The sequence below is a fragment of the Asterias rubens genome, chromosome 7, assembly GCF_902459465.1.
Source record: "Asterias rubens chromosome 7, eAstRub1.3, whole genome shotgun sequence".
In the NCBI taxonomy this organism is placed as follows: domain Eukaryota; kingdom Metazoa; phylum Echinodermata; class Asteroidea; order Forcipulatida; family Asteriidae; genus Asterias; species Asterias rubens.
In genome coordinates this window covers 3,759,512-3,781,286 of record NC_047068.1, presented here as the reverse complement: position 1 = coordinate 3,781,286, position 21,775 = coordinate 3,759,512, and the positions used below count along the sequence as shown (strand labels likewise).

The window sequence follows — 21,775 nt, the reverse complement described above, 5'->3', positions numbered from 1 at the left end:
ATGTTCCCAATGGAATGTTCTTCATAGAATGCTATTGGTCGAATGTTCATTATTTAATTTTCCCCATGGAATGTTACCTTTGAATGTCCAGTATTGAATGTTCCCAATGAAATGTTGCCTTTTGAAGGTTCAGTATTGAATGTTCCCAATGGAATGTTCTTCATGGAATGCTCTCGATCGAATGTTCATTATTGAATTTTCCCCATGTAATGTTACCTTTTGAATGTTCCCAATGGAATGTTCTTCATGGAATGCTCTCGATCGAATGTCCATTATTGAATTTTCCCCATGGAATGTTACCTTTTGAATGTTCCCAATGGAATGTTCTTCATAGAATGCTCTCGGTCGAATGTTCATTATTGAATTTTCCCCATGAAGTGTTGCCTTTTGAATGTCGCCTTGTGAATGTTCACTATTGAATATTGTCCATGGAATGTTCCCTGTGCAATGCTCGCGGCTGAACATTGTCAACGAATTAATAATGAATGATCGTCGATATGAATGGTTCAATTAATACACAAATAGAAATCGCCATAAGGGAATAATCGTCAAATCCGTTCTACAGAATCACTATTAATTTTTTTTCTCGATTATCTTAGAAATCTTTTAATTTTTGAACTGCCCAGGCTCAATCCTTTCTCATAGCACTAATGTGCCTTTCTTTATTTGCTTCGCTTAATGAAGTGTTTTCTTGTAAAGCCGCTCGCTGCGGTACCAGTGTACCAGCGCCTACAAAATGCCAAAACTATTGTTTAACATTATTGAATGATCACTACGAATTGTTCAACTTTATACTCCCCCCCCCATTGAAGTGCTCATCCTTGACGCCTATTGATTTAAAGTATCCTCGCCCTCCTTAGTCTTTCCCATGAAATGTGACTATTCAATTATTGTGGAGTCTATTGACTTTCTTTCACACCGTCCACACCCACTGACATCTCAAAGACAGACGAGGACTTCTTAAAAAAACATCTGCTTTGACATACATTTAAAAATAGAAACATATCTGGGCCACAATTCAGGCAGATTTAGGCCTTCAAATCTTGGAGTAACATAAATTTCAGTCAAGCGCGAAGGCTTGATTCTGAAAACACTCTACATGTATACAACAGTATCAGCTGTTCCTATGCGAGCTTTGAAGGAATGCAAATGCTTTTAGTTAAAGTTCAAGTTACAATTTAAGTTAAAATTACTTTAAAGTTAAAGTTCAGTTAGTTAGACAAATTCTCCAAAATGTTTCTAACTCTCACAGCGGTACAATATTTGTATCAAATGACTTCATAGACACACCTTCTGGTTGAATTAACCACTCTATCTCTCTCTCTTCGTTACAGACCGTTATCACATTGCCACCATCTTGGTCATGTTCCCTGTATCAAGTAGCAGCAATGGATACTAAATGTCATTGTACAAAGAGGAACCAGACTAATTTTTCTTTCCAGCCTCGTTTTGGAAGCTTTGACTTGAATTGGGAAATTCAAGATGGCCGCACCATGATAGAGGTCTGGCACCTGATCTCTTCGTAATTACAAACCACACCCATCACCCTGTCTCTTACACCAACTAGATTCAAGTCTACTCCTTTGTGTCCACTTTTCTCCCACATTAAATTCCAATGTTCAACGTCAAGTTCAATATTATGCATCTGTGCATCTTCTTTGAACAGTAAACAATAATGCTTACCATTTTTACCATCTCACAGTCCACTTCCTCAGTAGGCTCTGACACACGTACACACTTAGCGTTATGTAACATACATTACAAGATTGATCCCAGGGAGCGGGAGGGCGGATCTCAAGTGATACCTTCTTTTTATAAACTTGATGTTTTGCGGTGTGCGTGCGGCTATACACATTCAAACTGGGACCTACAGTAAAAGAGTACATTGGTTGTTTAAGGGTACCTGGTTGTGTAAAGGTCCACAGTTGACAAAGGTGTGTACAAAACCAATGAGAGGTGTTGCGGAAAAAGTACAAAGTACAAACCAAAGAGGGACAAGAGGAGGTCCCCGATTGCAAATTACATTTGGGTTTGTGTTCGCGTTGTATGTGTAAGAAACATAACTAAACCCTTGTTGTGCATGTTATTCTTCCCACTTAAGTGTGATTTTGGATTATTTTGTTTTTTTCCATGGAAAAATATTTGCCATTAAATAGCCTGAAAATCTATTAAAAGCTACACCATATGTACATATTGTGGGTCAACCCTTGTACCCCTGCCCTTGTTTCTATGTTGTTCTTCTCAAGGACTAAATATCAGTGCATGCTTGTCGGTATGACCTTTGATCGAACAGGTCAAATCAACAGGCCCTCATAAAGCACTGTTGTGAATGACCTGAAGTTTTTACCATCACTACCATTAATGACCCTTGAGCGAGAAGGTCAAATCAAACATGAATGACCTCTTCTGACTGGATGACCCTAAAGTGTTTACCACTAATGACCCTTGATCGAGCAGGTCAAATCAACAGGCCCTCATAAGGACTGTTGTAAATGACCCCTGCTGACTGGATGACCCGAAGTTTCTACCACTTACGACCCTTGATCGAGCAGGTCAAATCAACAGGCCCTCATAAGGACTGTTGTGAATGACCTTTGCTGACTGGATGACCCGAAGTTTCGACCACTCTCGTCCAGACCCTCCGCGACTCCCTTAATCCCCGTCTTGATGGGAATGAACGTTCGCTTGCGGCACAAGGCTTTGTTCCAGCAGCAAAAGGACTTCTTCAAACTCACTCTGAAGTTCTGGCTGAAGAAAGAGTAGAGCACGGGGTTGAGGCACGAGTTGAGATACACAGCCCAACGGCAGAGGATGCCGATGTAGAAATGCACGGCAGCATCAGGGGTGATGGATGGGCTGCAGGAGATGAGCATGTAGATATGCCACGGCAGCATGCAGACCGCGAAGGCAACGACTAATACATGCACCATGCGGGCCACCTTGCGACGACAGCTCTGCTGGCGCTGTAGCCCCACCCCCATCGCACTGTCACCGCTCTCGTTCCGGGTGAACTGGGCGCTCCGTTGTAGGGTGCGGGCCATCCGGAGGTAGCATACGGTCACCACGGCCAGGGGGATGCAGTAGAAGAAGATGAAGTTGGAACCCTTGAATATCCTCATAGGAGTGTAGGAGGACCAGCTCTCAACGCAGATGACTGTTGGGACACGATCATGTATCATGTTGATAGTAATGGTATCTGTAGCTGCTAGGGCTGGGGATTGGCTGGCCAAAGCGATCACCCAGATCAATACTATCATCAAGATGGCATGGGCTTTGCTTCTGCAATACAAGCAAATAATGTTAAAGGTGCATTAGGAAATAATTATCAACAAGATGCTCTAAGTTTGCAATTCCATGGAGCATAACCGAGCATTACTCTAAGATTGTTTTCAGCATCAGAGAGGAATGGCAAGGGGTGATTTCTACAATAGACCTTCATTGCGGTGCAGCCATCTTGAATTTCTCCGACTGATATCAATGTGACCAAACCGAGGCTGGAAGAACAACAATAAGTCTGGTTCCTATTTTCAAAATTTCGATGTGAGGAACATAACTAAGATGGAGGCAGCATGATAAATGTTTATATATGGCTAATGTGCTATATCAACTTTATAAACTCCTTTATGCTTGAGCTTTTAAACCAATCCTGGTTTATATATCGCTAATGTGCTATATCAACTTTATAAACTCCTTTATGCTTGAGCTTTTAAACCAATCCTGGTTTTTACCGCCAATAAGCGTATAGAAAAACAGCCGGTTTGGTATCGACGTTTCGAACGTTATACTCTGTCTTCAGGAAAAACTTTTTTTTTCAGAGCCAACACTCTCTCAAAAGAGATTTAATACAATGCCTGTACCCACAAGTTTACTAATATTTATAACTTATTCTGATTTATGTTTTTGTAATCTTCTGACAAATATGTTTCTTATAGTATATTTTGTATTAACTATTTACAATATTGACTTTATTTATGATTGTACCGCGCCGCTTCGTGACGTTCCTTGTATGGTTGAACCTTCGTCCGTCGTGTCGTGGCGCCGTACGGTATAACACCTCCTGTTTTCACACTGCTAAAACAGCGTCACGGAGGTACCCTAACGCTAATAGAGTTCAACGGCTCTGCGGTCCTTAAAGGCACTGGACATCATTGGTAATAACTTAAAATAATCGTTAGCACGAACTTACTAAGTAACGAGCAATGGAGAGCTGTTGATAGCATAAAACATTGTGAGATAAACAGCTCCCTCTGAAGTAACGTAGTTTTTGAGAAGGAGGTAATTCTCACTCAAATAATAAAAGGCTTCAGTAACAAAGTTATACAACAAGGTTGTTTTTCATTATTCTCTTGCATTTTTGATGACCAATTGAGCCCGAACTTATACAGGTTTGTTATTTTATACATAATGTGGAGATACACGAAGTGAGAATATTGGTCTTTGACAATTACCAAAGGTGTCCAACCGTCGATTTCACCAAACTCTTCCTAACTTAGGATTAATCTAAGGACTTAGGACGAGTTGAGTCCCGTATCCAAATACGTAGCATTGAACCCATCCTAAGTTAAGACGGGTTACTCGTCCTAACTCGAGTTAGGATTAATCCTAGAGTTTCGTGAAATCGGCTGCAGTGCCTTTAACGTCCAAAGAGTTCAACGGCTCTTCAGGCATTACGTTATAATTAATATACCATTAACTACTCTCCGGAAACTATTGAGTAACTACTGTGACAAAACAGAGTGACAAGCGAGACGAATGACAACAACAAATTAGGACAATATATGGGTGGTACACGCTGTGACGCAATATCAAAGCATACACTGGCTGGTCGCCATGGGGACACATTCTTCAGATTGCCAGAAACTCCTCAATTTGCAAAAAAGCTTTTCACAAAACAAAAACATGTTTTATTCGAGATCTGTAAAGAGTCATTTTGTTGAGTATCAACCCACCCTCCGATTACGATAATGGTTTTCGCTCTTTTGCACATTGCCTTTTTGTCGTCTAGACGATTCAAATCCCTAGATTAATCAGCAGACATTTTCTATGATTGAACCAAAAAAGTAGAGTATCCCCGTGTGTATTTCCATTAACTGGTCTAAAGGGAAACGCATTACACTACACTGTGCCCACGTCTTACTCGGGCACGGCTGAATCCAAAATCATTTTAAAAGGGACTGTATTTCCCTGTGTTTTTATTTGGTTTGTTTTAATTTTTATATAGAGTATATTAAATCTTATCCTTTTAGTTTTTAAACCAGCACATCCCACATTCAGTTCGTCAACTTTCAAAACAATACTGTTAAAAACTTAATTGTTGAATTGTATGATACTGGTTTGAGGTTAAGATGAAATCCAAATTCATTCGGACGTTATAATAAATCAAAAACAAAGTGAGTACGATTATGCACTCACTTGCGTTCACATACCAAGTTGCGATAGTTGTGCGAAACTTAACAACGCCATATAACTTATTATTTGGCATTTAATATTTGTACGGCCCTAAATGAAGTATGTAACCCAGAGCTAAATGTTACTCACATAATTGTATTAGTCCATACCGGTACATGTAGCCCACATGTTGGTATATTGGTATATTGGTATATTTTTATTCACATTATCACATTGTGACCCGAAGGCCAAATTGCATGACAATTTACAATATAAAAACAACACAAATCATTGAAAAAAGGAACAAATTAAAAAGCTGCTCACAAGGAATATAAAGGCCCTATTTAGATAACTGGTAAAAAGTAAGCACGGGCAGTTTTATTAATAATCAAAATGCGAGTAATAATCTAGCACAGATTTGAGGTGGTGGCACTAATTAAAAAAAAAAAAAGTTATTAAAAGCTGTGCACAGAGCAAAATATTCTACTTGTTCAGCAAGCTGATGAAATAGGGTATTGGGCTGTTTTTGAATCGTGATGTCCTGGTGCGTAAGTGTGAATAATGATGTGCATTACGCAGGTTGCGGGCGTGAGACTCCCGTCTGGTAGGAGGGAGAAGATCATATGTACGTTCTGACTTGGCAAGTCCTTCGGCCAAGCTGAGACAATGTTTCACCCTCCTATCAGCAAGAGACTCAAGCCCGCAAAGCTGCATAGCATCCGCATACGAAGTATAGCGCTGTGCCAAAATTGTTCTGCATGCACGTTTTTGCAGGTGCTCCAGAGTCTTCTCCTGGGCAGCAGTAATTGAGGAAGACCAAGTAACATCCGCATATTCAACAGCAGGCCTCACATAACTTTTATAAATTGTTATGAGTTCAACATCATTAAATCCAAACCTCTTAAGCAGTCGGAGCATATACAGTTTTTGATTGGCTTTCTTAGAAATTTCATTGATATTTTTATCCCATCGTAGGTCATTCTGTAGCCAGACTCCTAGGACCTTTGCCTCAGATACAAAGTTCAGAGGGACTCCCGCAATGCTCAACTCGGCATGTGGTGGGGGTTTAGTTTTGAAACATGTTTGGATGGCTTGACACTTGGAGGGATTCAGGCTGAGTTTGTTGGTGTTGGTCCATTCAGTAAATTCATCAAGAACTACTTGCAGCCCACTAGGCTGGAAGCAGGAACGATTTTCAGCAAATGTCAAGTCATCCACATATTTCCAGCACTTAATCTTTTCACCCAAATCATGAGCAGCGTCATTAATAACAACCTGGAAACCAATGGGGCCGAGTTTAGTTCCTTGCGGGAGAGCTCCACTGAGAACCTTGTACTCTGAGAGTGCTTGGTTGTATCGTACACATTGGGCGCGGTTGCTGACAAAGTCACACAACCAAGGGACGATGGATCTACGGACTCCCAAGCGGATAAATTTTTCAATGAGGATGGTATGATCAATCATATCGAACGCCTTGGAAAAATCCGTCAGAACCACCGTCCCAATGTTGTCAACCTTGTCGGCACTTTGATGGAGTGAATGAAGGAGACTAACTAAATAATGGGAGGTCGAAATGCCTTTGACATTGCCAAATTGCTGTGGGTCAATTTTGTCTTGAATATCATCCAAAACCCAGTTTGTTACAAAACCCTCCCCAATCTTTGCAAAGCAGTCAGTCAAAGAAACTGGCCTGAGTTTATCAGCTGTAGGGGGGTTCGTTTTTGGTATTGGCACTACTATGGCCTTTTTCCATTGCTTAGGCACCACACCCTCTTTGTACGAGCAATTCAACACATCAGTTAAAGGTGAACTCAACTCATAGGCAAATTCTTTAACGAGCTTGGGAGAAATTCCATCGGGACCAGTTGCTTTGTTGGATTTGACTTTTTTGAGCTCAGTGTACACTTCCCAAGGATAGAGTGATGGTGGAGGTTCCATGGCTGGTAAGTAGGCCTCCAGAACATTAAGATCCAGTGGGGGGATATGAGAAGAAACCTTCACAAACTGATCATTAATTGTATTGGCAATGGTCACATGATCATCATCACTCACTCCCTGGACAGGTATTCTGAGGACAGCTTTAGTGTTTCCAGACATTGTTTTTATCTGCTGGTGCCACATGTAAATGTTGCCCAACAGTCGTATATAAAACACAACATTAATGTAGTTATACATTTTACTGTGTAAAAATACCTAAATAGAGCTCAGAGCTAAATGTGCAATAGCCGGGACCCACGTACATTTAGTCCCATATAACCTGAATGGTCAAGAGCTAAATGTAGCCCTAATATATTTTCCATATAATGTAGCTACAACACTGAACCTGTACCCCAGACCTTAATGTTGTCACCATCTTGGTCATGTTCCCTGTTTCCAATATAAGTAATGAATGCTAACATTCATTGCGCATGGCACCGGACTATTATTTCGTGCACCCTCAGTTTGGTTACAATGAGTTGCTCTCTAAATGAAGAAAAAAAGAAGTGAAAAGCACTCTTTGAAGAGCCAAATGAGGGACAACTCGAGTGTTTTTCACTCGTTTACATTTAGAGGGTGGAATGGAGTATAAACAAAAGATGATCACACCGTTATCAAGGTATATTGTAGCCCGGCTCGAACCGGACTACATTTTTACACGATATGGGACGAGCCGCACGTCATGTCCCATATCAACGTGTTAGGTTCATCCATTTTGTGCAAGGGTTTTATCTGTTAGTCAATAGTTCTTTCCAATGCATTTATGTCATTTATCATGTTACATGCCGTTACTATAATACACAGGAAACTATGGCAAAGTGAGGCAAAATAAGCCTACTGATTGTGTCTTGATTCTTGATATTGATACTCGATGGAGTGTCACTCCAATATACGCCTTAAGTGAGTATCCCACGGCAGGTTGCCCTCTTAAACACCTAGACTGATACTTGATTCTAATCAAACCAATTTGCCAATCAAGTAGCAAAACCCACGTCAACAAAATACTACGCAAGGGATCTTGAATTACTTTTAAAGGCACTGGACACTATTGGGAATTGCTCAGCATTATTGTAAGCGTAAAACCTTTCTTCGTAAAGAGTAATGGGGAGAGGTTGATAGTATAAAACATTGTGAGAAACGGCTCCCTTTAAAGTGACGTTGTTCCTGGAGAAAGAGGTAATTTCTCACTTAGAGGCAGTGGACACGATTGATAATTACTCAAAATAATTATTGGCATAAAACCTTTCTTGGGGACGAGTAATGGGGAGAGATTGATGGTATAAAACATTGTGAGAAATGACTCCCTCTGAAGTGCCATAGTTTTCGAGAAAGAAGTAATTGTCCACGAATTTGATTTCGAGACCTCAGATTTAGAACTTAGGGTCTCGAAATCAACCATCCAAACGCACACAACTTCGTGTAACAAGGGTTATTTTTCTTTCATTATTATCTCGCAACTTCGAACTTCGATTGAGCTCAAATTTTCACAGGTTTGTTATTTTATGCATATGTTGAGATATACCAATTGTGAAGGCTTGTCTTTGACACCACCTTTAAATAGTAATAGAGTTCATGCCTGAGGCCTTTTATTATGCACCTCAAAGCACACAAGTTGGTGGAACAAGTATGTTTTTTTCTTTCATTACTATCCTTGTAACTTCGATGTGCAATTGAGACAAAATGTTCACATTGCGCATATATCGGGATACACCAAGTGAGAATACCGGTTTTTGACAACATTACCAAATGTTACGGTATCCAGCCGTCGGTTTCACCAAATTTTCCAACTTAGATTGGCCTTAGGACTTGGGACGAGTTAAGTCCCTTAGCCATAAAGCACTGTTAAGAACGCATTGAATCCATCCCAAGTTAGGACGAGTTACTAACCCTGGTCCTAACTTGAGACATGGTTAATCCTAGCGTTTCGTGAAATCGGCAGCAGCTTTAAAGACAATCGAGCCAGAACCAAAACTGCTCTGGGGTGAATAATGATTTTCTCCGTCCCGACAGGACGCAGCAACGCACGTGGGCTGAATCGACATTCAAATATAACGGAAACACTATAATTGAACCGGAGATTGGAGCTAGATAACCTACGGGTTATATTTCGGGCTTTATCTGATCTCCGGTTTACCGTTAGAAGGCTACATAATAAACGTTGGAGCTAACGGGGTAAATTTTGTTATTGTCTATTCTTGACAAATGTATATCCCCAGAGAATGTGCTATTGGTATAAACCTCTAAGGAAAACAGTTTGTCACTTTAGGTGCGTGAGACTAAATCGTGTGTGCTTGGGAAAACCAGTTATAGGACGCCTTATAAGTTCTAAAATGGCTCCCGGTAACACAAAATATGGCTCATTAAAATGTCACACTCATTTGTCTAGATTTACCACAACAACAACAACATATTTTCCTGTTCCCATGGAGAGTTCAACCTCAAAATAAACTGGTCTTGGTCTTGGTCTTGGTCTTGTTCTTGGACTGCCTGCGTCTTAATTAAATTCACTTATGAATGCCAGAAAACCAATCAAACTTTCAAGCTTTGTTTTCTTGAAAAACAATTTTACTCAGTATTGACTGTGCCGAATCGCTTGCGCCCAATTCTCTTCGGTGACGTTTCGACTTATTTTACGGAACAACCGTAAATTCGTTTATAACAAAAACATGTTTTAGGTAAGCAAGGTGATTTTACGATGGCAGTCTTGGTTCGTAAAGAGATTAATACATGCCTCCTAAAAGCATTGGCTGACGGCGTGAGGTCATTTACAAAATCCGTCCCACGCATTTTATGGTTGTTTGTTTGCACGAGTTAGAACAAAACTAAATAACATTAATCTTCTATCGTTTTTAGGTGTGTTTTTTCTACAAATGCCCTTAGTTCGAAAACATTAAATGCTGAATTTCCTCTTTTTTATAATTCTCAATTTTACCATTCAAAATTGAAAATTACTATACAAAATCATTGTAGTTTTGTAATTGTCTCTATTTTGGTGAGGTTACAGTTGCATGCCTGGTAGTGTGAGCGTGTCGATTGGCGTACAGCTATGGAGTGTAAACGCTAGTCTGACATACATGTATTTGCTCGGTGATTTTTGAGGTATTACCGCGAAGTCTGCTAAAAAGCAGGGAAAACATTACGGGGATGTAATGTAAGCCTTCGGCAAGGATCTTAAAGACCTGCACATTATTGGTAATTGTCAAAGACCAGTCTTTTCACTTCGTGTATCTTAAAATTCGCGTAAAATGACAAACCTGTAAAAATTTTAGCTCAATAATTGGTCGTCGAGGTTGCGAGATAATGATGAAAGAAAAAACACCTTGTCACACGAAGCTGTGTGCTTTGAGATGCTTGATTTTGAGACCCCAAATTCTAAATCTGAGGTCTCGAAATCAAATTCGCGGAAAATTATTTCTTTCTCGAAAACTATAGTCACTTCAGAGGGAGCCGTTTCTCACAATTGTTTAAACTATCAACCTCTCCCCATTACTCATTACCAAGTTAGGTTTTATGTTTAATAATAATTATTTTGAGTAATTACCAATAGTGTCCACTTCCTTTAAACCTTGTAGTTTATTTCGTGAAAAAGAATATTCACGAGACATTGTCGCCTATGGTGTATCTGAATTGTGTATAGAAGACTTAAACATAAATCGGCTACTCGAGCTGACATTACTGACTTACAGCACTTCATTTCTGTCAAATCTCTGGATGTTTGATTGTAACAATGGAAAAAGCTCGAAGCTGGACATTTTTTTTTATAATGTTCCCCCAGTAGAATTGAAATACGTATTTATTTTGTATGTTATTTATTTCATCTGTATCAAAACACCTAATACATATAAGCCGCCTTGTGTATGGTTTAGAGCACTCAACGAGAGACTCTCATTACTAAGCGCAAGGAGCAGTATACTCTTTTGTTTTTCTATCACGAGACATTGTCGCCTATGGTGTATCAGAATTGTGTAGAAGATTTTAACATAAATCGGCTACTCGAGCTGACATTACTGACTTACAGCACTTCATTCCTGTCAAATCTCTGGATGTTTGATTGTAACAATGAAAAAAGCTCGAAGCTGGACATTTTGTTTTATAATGTTCCCCCAGTAGAATTGAAATACTTATTTATTTTGTCTGTTATTTATTTCATCTGTATCAAAACACCTAATACATATAAGCCGCCTACTAAGCGCAAGGAGCAGTATACTCTTTTGTTTTTCTGAAAAATTACACATACATGTACTTAAAGGCAGTGGACACTATTGGTAATTACTCAAAATAATTATTAGCATAAAACCTTTCTTGATTACGAGTAATGGGGAGAGGTTGATAGCTCCCTCTTTAGTGACGTAGTTTTCGAGAAAGAAGTAATTTTCCACGAATTTGATTTCGAGACCTTTATAATTTGAGGTCTCGAAATCAAGCATCTGAAAGCACACAACTGTGTGTGACCATGGTGCGACAAGGGTGTTTTTCTTTCATTAATATCTCGCAACTTTTCACAGGTTTGTTATTTGATGCATAATTATGTTGAGATACACCGAGTGAGAAGACTGGTCTTTGACAATTACCAATAGTGTCCGGTGTCTTTAAAGCTTACCCTGTATGTCCGAGCGGTTAGTGCACCAAACTCAATTTTGTTATGTTTATTAGGGTGCGGGTTCAGGTCCCAGTCATGTCATTTGAGTCCTTCGGATGGAACGCAAAGCCGTGGGTTATTTGTGGTTTGTTAATGACGTGAACCCAGTTCAGTTATCATAAGGGAAGAGTGGTTTTCAAGAGTGTGTCTTGCATGGATTGTGTCGGAAGATGTCAAGTGTCATAACTGGTGTCTCATTTTGCTAAACTTTTCAAAGACCGTTCAAAGATGTATAGATTGCGAATAGATATTGTGTTTTTTTATGAACTATAAATTATTATTTGTTTGTTTGTTTGTTTGTTTGTTTGTTTGTTTGTTTGTTTGTTTGTTTGTTTGTTTTTGGTTGTTTGTTTCGTTGTTTCTTTGTTGTTTTTTTTTTGTTTCTTTGTTTCTTTGTTTCTTTGTTTAACCAACTAACCTTCAATTTTGTTATGTTTATTAGGGTGCGGGTTCAGGTCCCAGTCATGTCATTTGAGTCCTTCGGATGGGACGCAAAGCCGTGGGTTATTTGTGGTTTGTTAATGAAGTGAACCCAGTTCAGTTATCATAAGGGAAGAGTGGTTTTCAAGAGTGTGTCTTGCATGGATTGTGTCGGAAGATGTCAAGTGTCATAACTGGTGCCACATTTTGTTAAACTTTTCAAAGACCGTTCAAAGATGTATAGATTGCAAATAGCTACTGTGTTTTATATGAACTATGAATTATTATCTGTTTGTTTTTTGTTTGTCGGGTATTGTCTGTTTGTAGGTTTGTTTGTTTGTTTGTTTGTTTGCTTGCTTACTTTCTTGTTTGTTTTCGCAAGGAATCAAATGCAGAATTCCCAGAATAGTACCTTTAGCAAACATACAGACGGTTGTATAGAGCGACACAGTGTGGGCTTCACCCACATAGTGTCTATTGAATCTCGTTTCCCAAAAAGGCGTTTCAGACAAAAATCCCTTCAGCACTTCAGTGTTCTAAGTCTTTCCGTTTGTAGCCTGTAGAGTTTCCCCGCTTAAATTGGATTGAGTAAAACCCAAATAATAACTTTTATCCAGATGTATTGATTAAATATAGGCATATACTTTAAAAATCCAGTCTTCTGATAATATCTTTATCCGGCAATTGAAATCATTTGAAAGACTTCTCTTGAAATATTATTCCATGAAATGCTTTACTTTTTGAGAAAACAGTAAAACAATATCAATTCTCGATAGCGAGAATTACTGATTTATTTTAAACACATGTCATGACACGGCGAAACGCGCGGATACAAGGGTGGGTTTTCCCGTTATTTTCTCCCGACTCCGATGACCGATTGAGCCTAAATTTTTACAGGTTTGTTATTTGATATAGAAGTTGTGATACACGAAGTGTGGGCCTTGGACAATACTGTTTACCGAAAGGGTCCAATTGCTTTAAGTGATCTGGCTGGCTATACTTCAAAGTTGAAAAGCATCCATGTTTAATATGAGCTATGCCAATGCTGACGGACTAGTGAAATGAAAATGTACTGTCACTGAAAAACATGAGAGCAAACGCTGACTAGTTGACCGTCAAATAATCTTTGCTAGACGTCGACGTATTTCGTTTTGAGATGTTGTCTCCTTATAGAAGACGTAAGTCGTCTTGGATGATGAGTACCTACAGTGTTGTTTGAATGATTGTCATTCCATCACCAATGTAAGGAAGTCAATGTTTTGGGTGATGCCCCAGGGCTCCGTTTCTAGACTACAGAATAATTGCATTACAAAGCTCATAATGTCACCATGGCAAAGTTGTACAAAATGTCGTTATGGTTTTACAGTCTTTGACATCACTTGGATTCTTTTAAGGACACTGGGCCCTATTAACATAGTTGTCAAAGCAGTCTTCTCACTTGGTGTATCTCAACATATGCAAAAAATAATAAACCTGTGGAAATTTGAGCTCAATTGGTCGTCGAAGTTGCGAGATAATAATGAAAGAAAAAACACCCTTGTCACACGAAGTTGTGTGCTTTCAGATGCTTGATTTCGAGACCTCAGAATCTAATTCTGAGGTCTTGAAATCAAATTTGTGGAAAAACACTTCTTTCTCGAAAACTACATCATTTCATAGAGAGCCGTTTCTCACAATGTTTTACACTATGAACCTCTCCCCATAACTCGTCACCAAGTAAGGTTTACTAATAATTATTTTGAGTAATTACCAATAGTGTCCACTGCCTTTAATCTACATGAAGGTATATGCAATGAAAATGACAAGTGAACATTTCATTTCAAGAAGTGGTCGCATTATTTGAGATATCGCCGAAAATCATGCATGAAGAATAATGCCTGATAGAAATACACAATCTGGGAAGCGTTACCGCAGTAAGGATTCTCAGATTCAACCATTGGGGCGTAAACAACCACCTTCTTTCGAAGTGAAATGTTTCTCAAGACCCTTCGTCCTTTGTTTAGGCCTCTAAAAAAACAATAGTTGTTACGGCCATAATTACCAAACCTACTTAAACATCTTTATTATTTGTTAAAGTGGCTTTGCAACACTGAGTGGTTAGATTTAACTTAAAAACTAGCTTGCATTTTTTTTTTTTTTTTAATATCCTTAATCAATCAGGGATTTTGCCGATTTTTTTCGTGTTACTTCGTGTCCGTATTTTAATATATGAATTGTTCTCTGTAACCTTTAATCTTTATTTTTAAGCGTTCTTTAATCCTTCCGACGCACATTTTGTGTGTACCTATATCTCTGTTTAGAACTGTAAAACCGTAAATTTATGAGCATAGCTAAACACACCATTTAATAGATGGAAGTTTGCATCAGTGATAAAGAATATTGATTTCGGTTTTACCCATAATACACACCAGGGCTTCATTTAGCAGCTGCATATCACACAAAGTATAGCTAAGCATAACAAAATTATGCTTACCAGATTTAGGTTACCAGCCAAACTACTATGATGTCACAAGTACAAACCGAGATGGTATCCGGCTAATTTCTGCTAATAGCAGGAAATTGTTAAAAGCAATGTTTGCTGCTTATAATCAGCCCTATGAAATTGGTCCTAGTCATGACGTAAACCATTGGCTTGAATCCCCTTCAGGTAATTTGAGACAACCGAGGTTTGTGTAAGTGGCCAGACGGAGGGGATGTAAGCGATGAGCGGTTGTCGCTCACACTCTAACCCTCTCGTAGTGCCGGTTGAAAAACACTCACCACACCCACCGGCCTGTTACGTTTAACCCCGTTGTTTGTTGATAGTCGTGTTTCACTGTCACTCCAAGTTGGTGTTTTACTGTCACTCCAAGTTGGTGTCTTGATAACAACAATTGTACTCCAACGTCTTTCATGTTCACGAGACAGAATTCCAGTAGCATTTTTTTTTTTAAGGTATGGCGGACACTATAGGAGTTCACTGTTTTTTGTTTTTTTGTTTTTTTTTCTCTTTCTTTTTTTTCCCTTGTCTTTTTATCGTTTATTCTGTTTATAATTTAATGTAGGCTTTTGCTTTTAAAATTTATTTTAAATATATTTTCACAGTCGTTCATGGTGGTCTGTTTCTGTTCCCTATTTTATTTTACTTAATCTTCAATGTATGCTTTAATTTTCTTTCCTAAGATGATTCTATTTTAATTGTTAACTTTGTACATATCAGATTGTTTTTATATAGGCTATATGAATATTTCTTATTGTGTTTTTTTTTTGTATCCTTTCCTGTAATTGGCGGCTCGTCCGCTGTTGGTTTGGTCAATAAATATAATAACAGACAAATTTACCCGAACCCAGTAGTGTCATGAATGTGTTCACCATGTCTCAAAATGGCTTATGCCTACCATGGGTGCAGGCACAGGAGCTAAAGACCAGTTTGTCAAACAACACAGTTAAGTGTTTCTAAATTTGTTCTTTAGTTGAACTGCGCGTTTCGTAACTAATTTCCATTATTATTCCACAAACGGCTCCTCTATAAGCAAACAGTTTATCTAACACCGTTGTAATCTGAATGTTAGAACCTGTAACATGATCCTCACGCCCGTGCTTTATTCGGGATATTTCCTGATTTGGGATGGTTTTCTCAGACTAAGTCTGTCTTGAATTTAATTGCAGTAGATTTGCTTTAATCATCAGGTATTCAAAAGTACATGAAATGTAAGTTCCAATTGTACAATAACATAACAAATATAAAAGTGTTATAAAGGTGTTATGTTATAAAAGTAGAGACATTTTGTCAAAGTCGTCACAGTCTTTTCCGGTTATGGCTTCATGAACCAAAAACATGAATTACTTGCGGCCATGATGGGTTTTGTTTTGTTTTGCAAATTTGTGTTTTGCCTTGTCTTCGTGATTGTTGGTTCGTCCGTCTAGACGTTTTCCACAAACCTTGGCCCATTCTTCTATACTCACATTCTCTTTGATTATAATAACCGTATTTGTAACGCGCCTTTTGCCAAAGGATACAAAGCGCCAGGTATTATTACTGCAAGGAGTGGGGCGAATTTTGAGATATAAGACCTAATCCTTAAGCACCATGTAAAGGTATACAAGGTGCTATGGCGCAATATGCTGCCAATCCAGCCAGGAACACCGGGGCGAACCCCTTCTCTTTTCGATAAGTGCACTGGGTTCTTTTACATGCGTTTACACAACACATGGGACCAACGGCTTTACGTCCCATCCGAAGGACAAAGCAATGGTTATGTGTCTTGCTTAAGGACACAAGTGCCACGGCTGGGGATTCGAACCCACACTCGAACCCACACTCTGTTGATCAGAAACACTAGAGTTTGAATTCGGTGCTCTTAACCGCTCGGCCACGACACTCCCTGTTATACAAGTCTACAGAGATGAAGTATTTCCTCTCATTTGTTTTATTTTCTTACGTGTAATCTTTTGTACACGATTTTGCGTTTGTTTTATGTGTGTGTTTGTCGGAGTGTTTGTTTTGTGTCGGGGGGTTTTCAAGAGAGGTTTTGATACGTGTTGAATACATCATTAATTTGATTTTTTTTATAAATTTGCTGAATGTGTGTACTTACAGATAATTAAACTTTTTGTCTTATCATTTATGCTTATATTAGAACATCTTTGGTGTAACTTACACCATGGATGCGATTTATTTCACGATTGCAAAGCAGAAATATTGTTTGATTGTTGATTTCGCATTAAACAAAGGCCTTTCTTCCAACAATTACTACATATGTTCAGAGTCATTTAGAAGCACTCGACTCTTTTGGTCCTAAATTATTAGCACAAACACTTACTCGGCAATGAGCAATGGAGAGCTGTTGTTAGTAGAACACATTGTGAGAAACGAGAAAGAGGTAATTTCTCACTCAAATATTAAAATAATTCAGACCTGAAGCCCTTTTTAGGTATCTGTGCACATTTGTGCAACAAGGGTGTTTTTCTTTCATTATTTTCTTGCAACTTTGATGACCAACTGAAACCAAATTTCCACAGGTTTTTTATGTTATGCATATGTTTGGATACACCACAGGAGAACACTGGTCTTTGACATTTGCCAAAGGTGTCCAGTGCCTTTAAGCAGTACTCCGAGCGTAGGTCCATCCTTCAAGACAACTCAATTACGTGTCGGATTAATAGAAAATAAAACTCAATTGAATCTTGACACTTTTTCTGTGCTTGAGAAATTTCGCCGTTAGGGAGATATAGAGGATCCATGTTAAATGGCGCGGTAATCGTTTCACACGACGCATCGCAGTGATTTTAACGTTGTTTCTATGTTTTGCAAGTCTAAGTCTCTGTTAAAAATAACGAGGATCATTTGAAGGACAGCTTTTGCACGACTCGGGAGATGTTTTTTTTTCTTCTACACATCGGTGTCATTTTAGTCCAGCCTATATTAAAACGGCTTCTAGTGAAAAAGGCCTTTAAAAGACAATGTCATTTTCAAGCTATGTCTGGTTTTCTGCTATTTGCAAGCAAATAATTCCGCATCCCTGGGTACTTTTTGTCGACATTCTCAAACCAAACTAGCCCGCATAATTCCTGACAAAACATGAACTCCTAACTTGATGGAAATGACCACTTATAAGGTGATGAAGATTTCCAGGTGTATACGATGTGATGATTAAAAGCTGATAGACGTCAATCAACAAAAAGTTATTTGTTTTTCTCCAGAAGACGATCAGAGCATACTGATCGAAACGTCGAGTTGAAACCCACGTAAACCTTTCAACATCGTATTTCCACCATTCAAATCCTAAAGTATTATTTCCACATTTTAACAACGTTTTAAAGTAGTTTTATGCACATACTTTGATGTTTTGAAACCTAATGTTTGCAATGCCTTTTGTTAACTGATGGGTGACTAGTAACTATTTACGTGACATCTTACTTACCTCTTACTACGAGAGCTTACCGGACGCATCACAGCATTATAACGGTTGACAGCCAGAGCCACTAACGTCAAAATGCTCACAGTCATATTCACGTAGAGTAAATAAGTACTCAGCTTGCAGACGACTGTCCCAAACGACCAGATGATCCGAGACGACACGATATACGAGTTGAGCTTAAGAGGTACTTTGAACACCAGGAAGATGAAGTCAACCAGGGCGAGATTGAGGAGGAACAGGTTGATGTTCGTGCGGCAGATTCCATTGCGGAGTAGGACGAAGAGGACCACAGCGTTCGCCGGTACACCCACCAGGAACATGAAGGTGAAGAGAACGATTGGAATCCATGTATCAAGACCTTCCTGTGAGTTGATACCAGACAGTGAAGACCAAGAATAGCTGTAATCGGAGGAAGATACATCCTCATCAGAAGTATTAAGGCTGACTGACCTGGAGCCTAGTACCCAGCTCACGGCGGTCGTCGTCATCACCCCATCATCCTTGTCGTGATTTAGCGGCAACATTGCCGGTTGTTGACAGTATCAAGTTGCTAGAGAAGAACTGCTAGGGGAAACTGCTCAGCATCACCACTTCAGAACAATCTGCAAGAAAACGAATTCGGCAGTGTTTTTTTCTCACAGTGTCCCAGTCGTTTTTATATGGTGTTGCTATAGCTGTTCCTTAAAGACATCACCACACCTTGCGCCGATATCCCAAGTGATTTTGTTTTTTGACAATGTGTACTTTCTGCACACCCAATGAAAGAGACGGACTCGTGATATCACCATCCATCAATCCAGCCACTTTTTCCACTGAGCTAAACTCCACAGTCATCTGTATTATATCAGGTATCATACAGAGAAAAGCGCTCCGAATGAAACGGCGAGTTCCTCTATACGTCGATTTAATACATCGCGTCTGCGCATATACGGAGCGGTTGGGGTGACTTTTATTATTAACGAAAGGGGCGTTTTCGTTTCTCTTTTAATACTAATCGGTTCATTCAGTTACCAGATAATCGTCATTCGGGAATGGTTAACACGAGCTCGTTATAGTGCTTTTCGTGATTAAAATTGCCTGTAAGTAAAGATCATTATGGTTTTTGTTTGTTACAAATGCATTTATTTATAACTTGTTTTATACTTAAGTACCTGGATCGGATTCGATTGAAGTGAATTTAAACGGTAGGACGCCCTCTTGCGGCTTGAATACAATTTGAAATCTGTGACATGAACGTTTTGGGATATTGTAGTTTCACTCTGTGTTTGACCAGGTGGGGCTGTCCGCTTTTAATGAATGGTCGATTTGAAGATTTATCCAGATTTTTTGTTGAATCAAGTAAACGCTTACCGGGCTTGCCTCCATTTCACTTACCCTGCCCGTTTTCCTTATAAACCATGTTTAAGTGTAGTTTGTTCTTATGTAAACCATAATTTGTATGTGATATCAGCACATGAGATTGTGGAATGGATATACACTCCAAAAACTACAGAGTTGAATCCAACACATGCACGAGTTCGGTGAATGACTACACTTCGAAAGTGTTGAATCCAGCATTTTATTTGTTAAATCCAGCTTTTTAAAGTATTCTGGTCAACAATTTAAGTGCCAGTTTAACGTTTAAAAAGCTGATCCAACAATTCAAGGGATTTTTTGTGAGAAATGTTGAAATATCACTTAAATTGTTGCATTAACCCTTTTTGCGTTGGATCAACAATTTTAAATGCTAGATTTGACAAACAAAACGCTGGATTCTACACTTTCAAAGTGTAGTCACTCACCGAACTCAAGTGTTGGATTCAACCCTGTAGTTTTTAGAGTGTACATGTTATTAATCATAATAATAATAATAATAATAATGATAATAATAATAATAAAAATAACCGAATTTATAAAGCGCCTCTTCCAAAGGATGCAAAGCGCTAGGGATAAAGCAACCAATAGCCCAACATAGAATAGAGCCAATAAAAGCAAAACTACAAAAAGAGACTGAATCAAAAACACATTAGGATGGAACGATTAAACAGGTGTGTTTTTAAAAGTCCTTTAAACTGTTCTACAGAAGAAGCGTTCCGGATGGATGTGTAAAGTGCGTCTATGTTGGCTCAGAGGTCTGTTATCTTATACACCCAACTTGACTGGGGCCTGACCAATCAGAATTGTGTTACACCCAACGTGACTTGGGCCTAACCAATCAGAATCTATCAAAGTTATAGTGTCGTATGTGCAAAGAGTGTCTCGTGATGTTCAGCTTACATTATCGTAACAAAAACTCAGATACAACGGCCTTTATATCCACACGAAATGGTGCGATGTCTCATATTTTCACCGCTTCCAATGTAGTTCAGCGGGATGTCAGCGAAAACATCTCTGGAAAAAAAGCCAACCCTCAACTTGGGTTGAGTTATCAATTTTCTTTTTAATTTCCCAAGGTAGTCGAGAGAAAATGTTATGAAAACATCTTCTAGTTTTCTCGGCTGTCCTTGGAGTAGAGACGCATAAAAGGAAAGATTATCTTTGACATTATGGTATGAACAAAGTCAATATCTAATAAAAGTAAAACAACATAAAACAAAACCCGTGGCTGTAGCAGAAATAACAAAGTTTCAGTGTCATTTTGGATTTAATGGAAACAAGAGAAACGAAAACATGTAGGGCCTATATTGTGAAGCGTCAATTCCATTGGACGTTTAAATCGACAAAATTGGTTTATAATGCGCTAAATCTGTTCAATTCATACGCACTTAATGGAAACCAGTTATTGATACAGTTAGTCAATATCTAATAAAAGTAAAACAACATAAAACAAAACCCGTGGCTGTAGCAGAAATAACAAAGTTTCAGTGTCATTTTGGATTTAATGGAAACAAGAGAAAGAAAAACATGTAGGGCCTATATTGTGAAGCGTCAATTCCATTGGACGTTTAAATCGACAAAATTGGTTTATAACGCGCTAAATCTGTTCAATTCATACGCACTTAATGGAAACCAGTTATTGATACAGTTATTGAGAAACAAATGAGCGCTATCATTATGTTGACGGCACTAGTTGTGTAATTACTCAAAATGATTGTTGACATGAAATCTTACTTGGTAACGAGAAATGGAGAGATGTTGGTAGTATAAAACATTGTGATAAATGGCTCCATCTGAAGTAACGTAGTTTTCGAGAAAGAAGTAATTTCTCACTCAAATAATAGAATGCGTCAGCTGAAGCCCTTTATTATGCATCTGAAAGCACACAAGATAGTCCAAGAAGGGTGTTTTTTCTTTCATTATTCTATTGAAACTTCGATGAACAATTGAGCCTTAATTTTACAGGTCTGTTATTGTATGCATATATGTTGGGTTACACCAAGTGAGAATACTGGTCTTTGACAATTAACAAACGTGTCCAGTGCCTTTAAATGCCACACAGTGTAAACAGATCCTTGTAATTGTATTGTTGCAA

The 21,775-nt window shown here is 38.7% G+C and overlaps 1 protein-coding gene across 1 annotated transcript; it reads right to left on the bottom strand.

Moving 5' to 3' along the window:
• Positions 1-2,141: 2,141 nt before the first annotated feature.
• LOC117292563 (allatostatin-A receptor-like) lies at positions 2,142-19,119 on the bottom strand. Its single transcript, XM_033774667.1, has 2 exons — positions 18,328-19,119; positions 2,142-3,279 (listed from the first exon to the last, which is right to left on the bottom strand). Exons 1-2 carry the CDS (start codon positions 18,846-18,848, stop codon positions 2,559-2,561), a joined length of 1,242 nt encoding a protein of 413 aa, XP_033630558.1. The 5' UTR covers positions 18,849-19,119; the 3' UTR covers positions 2,142-2,558.
• Between the last annotated feature and the right edge of the window lie 2,656 nt (positions 19,120-21,775).